Genomic DNA, 6,694 nt, shown 5'->3' with positions numbered 1-6,694 from the left:
CACTCTCCACCAATTGTCCTTTCGAGTAAAAGATTGGTGGTGACTTACTGGGTACTTTCTACAGCACTAGACACTGTCCAATCAATACAGACACCCTTACACTCGTTACTATTTGAGTGTGGTGCAGACATTTTATTAGGGGACAAATAGAAACTGCAAGCGACTGTGTCCTGCTAGAGTGCAGATAGGAGAAGCAATGTTCTCCTCTCCAATCAGAATACAGAATATATAGCTTGGCTCCGTCAGCTGGGAGAGTAAGGGAAAAATAGGTTGTGCAAATTACTAGAATCTCATCTCATAGTATCAGCACTTTGTATATGGTATTGGGAAGAATTTATATTAAACTAATAGTACATAAAAGCATTTCCTATTTTAAAAACTATATACACATTTTGTGGAAATTGTTTTGCTTCGATTTTCTGAGAGATGCTTTGTTCAATAGGTAATGCTGGGTAAAGTCAAACATCTAACTTACTGTAGGGCACTGGGGACATTGTTCAATTGAAGCTTATGGATGACATTTAAATATATTACCAAAGGGCTAGTGAATGGCATTGCAGCTTTGGGAATTCCAATATTGGAACATCCCTGTGTCTTACTAAGCTAAATAATATATATGATCTGTCCAACTAATTATTGATTGAATTTTAATGCCTGTAAAATCTTTTAATTGATTGTGAAGGAGGAAGGCGAGAAGGATCGCTGTACATGATTTCCAAGCTTCATCTCTGCCTCATTAGATTCCAGACTTTTAAATAATGACACAACTCTGTATAGATTAATGGATTCAAACTCTGGCATAAACAATGATGTCCCAGCACATTTTAAAGTATTAACTGTAAAAAATACAAAAAAAAATGTTTATTTATTAGCATATTTTCAAAGCTGTCCTGTATCACAATCAAGTTACATTCAATATCAAAAGGGGCAAAGTATACATTTGAGGGTTGTTTTTTTTTATCCAGATCATCAATTATTAGCCATTGACTACATACTGTTAGTGTTGGAGGATGTTGGAATTACTGTACTCAATCACACTTTTGCTTTCCAACAATACCTTGATGAAATGTCACATGGAGAGATGCTTATCTCTAGGCTTCACCTATTAAACTTTAACTTTCTGTCGTTTAATTCTTCTTTTAATGCAAATATTAATATGATCTTACCACAGGGGTGACCATAGTTAACAGGGTAGGTCTCTGTCTTTGGTACGGTATGTAATCTATATTATCAGATATATACAGTCTGGAGTCCCAGGATTACTTATGCTTCAAATTTCTTCTTTAGTTCCGAGACCTTGACCAGAGAGGATGGGCTCAGGTCATTTGATTGTGGAGGATGGACCTTGCTCTGGCCAGCGTCATCTCTGGTTATGTTGTGTGTTGTAGATGTTGTATCCTGCAATGAGGCGATGAGTTTTGGAATGGCAGATGTGGGGCTGCTGGGTAAGTCTAACTTTGGTGTGCTCTGTGTCCTAAGGAAAGTTGGACGGACAGAATGTGTCTGAGTGCTGGGTTTTGGGCTATGATAGGTCTCGGAGATGGGCCTTTGGGTGTTAAAAGAACGATAGATATGTGCTACTCTCTGGGCTTGTGTTGACTCTCTCTTAGTCCCAGTCCAAACCAGTCTGGGGTCAAATGGTCCTGCCTGAAAATGAGAAATAGCTGCTCGCACACAGGGTCCGGACACCATGAGGGGAGTGCTCTCCAAGGTATTCTTGGACCCTGTATCCTCACCAGTCACATTTGGCACTACAGTTATAACATTTTCCTGCTTTTCAGCCTCTGCGTTAAATGGTTGAAGAGTTTCAGGCTCGGGGGCTGGTGAAACTGCTTTTAGCTCAGTTGTGACGTTCGGATCCTGCAAAGTCACGTTATGGGTGGATGATTCAACCTCTGGAGATGATGATATGGTGATCTCTGGGGTGGAGACTTCAGGAGTCTGAGGTGTTATTTCTGATGGTAATATAGAAGTGTCTTCTACTCTCTCAGAAGTGGCTTCTTGAATGGGTGACTTTATCTCCAATGATGTGACTTCAGTGGTCTCTGAGTTGTGTGAAAAGTCCTCAGCTGGTTCCTCTGAGGTTTCCTGCAGGTCCAAAGATCCTTCATCCACTTCCTGCAGGTACCATAGATTTGAATCTCTAGGCTGACTCAAACTGAGGCTGAGATCCTCATCACTAGGGGAGTTTATAGAGTGGAACTGGAGAAGAGAGAGATGGAAGTCCCTCATTATATACATCAATAACACATGTAAATACTTAGGGGTATATTTAGTAAACTGGGTTTGAAAAAGTGGAGATTTTGCCTATAGCAACCAATCATATTCTAGCTGTCATTTTGTAGAATGCTATAAATAAAAGCTAGAATCTGATTGGTTGCTATAGGCAACATCTCCACTTTTTCAAACCCAGTTTAGTAAATATACCCCTTAGTCTGCAACGGACACTCATAGCCATAGCTAAAGCAGCTTGTGTGGAGTTTTGGAATAAAATTCTCCCCACTAACACTTTTTTTTTTTTTAAATTCAGTCACTATATTTAAGGCAATAAAAAGGTGTTAAGTAGCGTGGGAATTGCTTTCGTGACAGGTCTTTATTTTGGTAGAACAATTTGAATAATTTTTTATTTTATTTTAAGTGCAGTATATAAAGAAATAATGCTAGGGCGAAAACGCTTCAAGATTCTGTCAAAGATTACTTTCACACTAACTATTATTTTACCTCAACCTTTAATTTGTCACCAGATATACTACTTTTATAGCATGCAATGTAGTTACAGGGGAAGAAACCGGTTAGGATTTTGTTTATATTAACTGAGAGACACCTTGATGAGTACATCCAAAATCTTCTGAATGTAAACTGGATATAATCTGATTGGTGTCCTGGAGCTATTCTATAATCAAACATGCAATGAAAATACAATAGACAATAAAATTTTTCGGGACTGTCCCATTTCTGTTATTGTCCAGACTGTAGAGCAGTGGTCAGGGAACAGGGGTAAATTACCCCAAATGGGATAAAAATGAAATTCCTGGGGGTAATGCTGCCGATTCACATGCTGTCAGATGGATTGCAGACCCCTTTAAATGTGAAGTTGCTGTTGTACCAGAAGAGCCCCAAGGGTTGGCAGAGGCACTTCTTGAGCTTCGACGCAATAATGAAGCACGTATTGCATTTGAAAACAAAGCAGATCTGTCATATTTTTGGATGTCAACAGCTACAAAGGCATTCAAAATTGCACATGAGGAGGCAGTCAAAAAGTTGTTGCCTTTTGCCACAACCTACTTTTGCAAAGAAGGATTTTCCACTCTAACGAACATAAGAACAAAGCAGAGAAATCGATTGGACACTGAAAACTGTATCCAAATTGGTCTGACATCAAAATGCCCCAATATTGATGCTCTCGTATCAAAAATGAAGCAACATCATTTCTCCAAAACCTGAAGTTTTGAACTTGAAGCTTTCAAAGAAAGTTTGAATAGATTCAATAAAATTTTGAATTCCAATAATTAATAATATATGATTTCCTTCCTTTAAAATTAAGGGGGTAACGTTGTTGTATCTAAATATATTTTGGGGTAAAAGGTAAAAAAGTTCCCTGACCCCTGCTGTAGATCCAAGTTACAGCTTGTGTGTACTCACCTAACTGATGAGAAATATGCACTTTTCCTGATCTAGAAAATGTCTACCTACCTGCGTTACGGTGTAAAATGCTTTGAACAACTTAAATAAGTTGCATAACCCAGTGGATCACAAACTTTCTCCGTTCGAGGCACCCTTATGGTCTCTATAATTTTTTCAAGGCATTCCTAAGCCAAAATAATTACCAAGTAGTCCCGCGTCTTGCTTACCACCAGCACTGGCGCCCCTGTGAGAGCGCCACAATTTGGGAACCACTGGCACAAACCCAGATTCATTGGTTTTTCCAGGATTGTTAAGTTGCGTAGTAAATCTTGTTTTTTAATGCAGTGAAACATGCAATTAACTTTTAGGTGTGCTGCTAACCTTTCAAATCAAGGAATTCACACCTGATACACAAACCATTATGTAGAACTCTTAACACCTTTATCTTTCTATCCGCTCTGCATAGATCGCACTATTATACAGTCTATAGTCAGTTTCTCCAGCAAACCTGATCCCCATTCTAATGTCTATCTAAAGCATTTCTTATATTTAGAAAGCCCTTTAATTTACTTAAAAATTAACTTTGTCAGTTCTTACATAAAATAGATTGCAATCAGATTTTTACAATAGACTATTAGCGTGATAAATTGCTACTAGTAAAAGTTTGAATGATGTCCATATAAATCATTTGTTTACTTGGGAGGAACAATATATTTTTTTATGATTATTATTAAGGTGTTACCTTACACTCATCCTGCATTATGCTTTGCTGATTATGAGTGAATAGTAAAAGCGAAGTTACAAATAGCGCTTATTTTATATAGAAGAGTTTTCTCTCTTCCTTCCTTAGGTGTTTAGGAAATAGTTCATTGCATTCTTCCATTTATAGTAACAGTTTCTTCTTAGTCACAGCTGATTTGAGATCACTGTATACAATCAATTGAACATGAAGCAGGTATACAGTAGAAGTAGTGGAGAAATTTTTTTGAATCAAGAATTATATAATGAAGACTTAAAGGATATTTGAAGGATGGTATTAAGTTCATTTTAAAAAATATTTTTTTTCATTTTGGAGACATTTTATGCAGCAGACTGGGACAGCAATGGGCACTAGGTCTGCCCCTAGCTATGCAAACATTTTTATGTCACTGGGAAGATATGTATATTTGTGGTGACCGTGCGTTGGGGACAACCTATTGCTCTGGAACAAGTATATTGATGATATCCTGTTGATATAGAGGGGAGATGAGAGGTGTTCTGTGAGAAACTAAATATGAACCCATTAAACATTAATTTGACCTACTCCATTTGTAGAATGAGTATGAATCTCTTACAATATAGAGGATGGGAAAAAATTAAAACAAACAACTTCATAAAACCTACTGATAGTAATTCATATATTAAAGCAAGCAGTGGCCATCACCATCGGTGGTTTAAAAGTATTTTGGGTCGTCAATATAAAGGACTAAAAAGGAATTGTAGTAATGACAAAATGTATAAAGATCAAGCCAATGATATGTGCAAACAGTTCCTGAAAAATGGATATCAACCTGAAGCAGTTAATAAGCCTCTTGATAATGTAAATATGATAAGCAGAGAAACCCTGTATAGACTTAAAGATAGACAGACACAGGGTCAAGGAGTATTGATTACTCAATATAACAGTAAATATATAGAGTAAATATGTAATAAACATTGGAGAATATTGAAAAAAAAATCCAGTTTTATGTGACCATCTTACAGATCATATATAAAAGGACTCATAATCTAAATTGAAAAAGAGTGCCTTCACTAGTAGAGATATAATGACAGGTCAAATCAATTTTGAAGGTTTTTAAAGGTGTGGATCATGTATAGGTTTCAGAACATGTGAAGATAATACAGGGGGGGGGAAAAAGAACAAGCTTTACAATATCCACTACTAATCAGGTTTTTGAGATAAAGTGCATCTTCTCAAATGCCTGTATGGGGAAAAGTATACCGGTCACACCTCACGCCCCTTAAAACTAAGCACATTTAAGGAATATAAAAAGGGGTTTTGAAAACCACTCATTGTCAAAACATTTTAAAGAAGTCCATCGATGTTAACCAAGTTCTATAAAGCTTTTGTGCTATAGACCAGGTATTAGGGAATTAGAGAAGTAAAGATATGAATGCATCTTTAGCAAAAACAAAAATGCGTTGGGTGTACAAATTAAAAACCTTTCATCCAGAAGGTCTTAATACTGCCTTTGAATTGTTTTTTTTTTTTTATCACTTGTTATCAATAATCCATAATATATAATCATTTTCTTTGGTAACTTGGTTTAGGTTGCATAACACAATATGGGGCATATTCAATTTTGACGGCGGGATTGCCGAAAATCCCACGCTCCAAAAATATTACCGTTATTACGGTAATCCTGCGCGGGAAAACTGTTAATACGGTAATTTACTCGCTGGATTTCAGCTCGCAGCTCAGGGAGCTGTAATTCAGCAAGATATTACCATATTAACGGTAATATTTTTGGAGCGCGGGATTTTCGGCGATCCCGCCGTCAATTGAATATGCCCCAATGCATCCCTTATTCTATATACCTGTTCTCTATCTAGAACTTAATATATTTATTTCCTCTCTTAATGTGTATGTTATATGTATGGTACGTTGAGGTATTGATTGTATTCATAAATAAGAGCATTCATTCTTTAACTCTTTTTATATTTAAAATAGTTTTATTATATCATTGATTCTGCAATTCAAGTTATCTATGTAATTGATACTTTAGTATAATAGAATTAAAGTAATATATAGTCTATAGTTTTTCCTTTTAAAATATGGTATCCCCGTTTATAACATGTTTTAAAGTACACTATTCTCTCTGCAATGAAAATTCGTTTTGGATTATATAGTTTATATTTATATTACTGATTTAGGAAACCATCTCATTTATTTAATGCAAATCATCCCTCTATAAAGTTCTTAAGTTGGCATCTATATTAATACCAGAAATGAAGAGAAGTGCTAAGCTATTATTTCAATGTCCGACTAATTAATTTAATGAAAGCATTATGCCTTTATCTGTTTTATACT

At 36.1% G+C, this 6,694-nt stretch overlaps 1 protein-coding gene across 1 annotated transcript in view; it reads right to left on the bottom strand.

Annotated features, from left to right (window-relative positions):
- Positions 1-822: 822 nt before the first annotated feature.
- The window catches only part of LOC142151187 (DENN domain-containing protein 1B-like), a 57,614-nt gene continuing 51,742 nt past the window's right edge, over positions 823-6,694 (bottom strand). The window contains exon 22 of the mRNA XM_075206554.1: positions 823-2,202. Coding sequence (XP_075062655.1) covers positions 1,264-2,202 — 939 coding nt within the window. The 3' untranslated portion in view covers positions 823-1,263. The remainder of the gene's footprint in view (positions 2,203-6,694) is intronic.

This window comes from Mixophyes fleayi, chromosome 4 (assembly GCF_038048845.1).
Source record: "Mixophyes fleayi isolate aMixFle1 chromosome 4, aMixFle1.hap1, whole genome shotgun sequence".
NCBI lineage: Eukaryota > Metazoa > Chordata > Amphibia > Anura > Limnodynastidae > Mixophyes > Mixophyes fleayi.
This window is presented reverse-complemented; position numbering and strand designations above follow the sequence as displayed.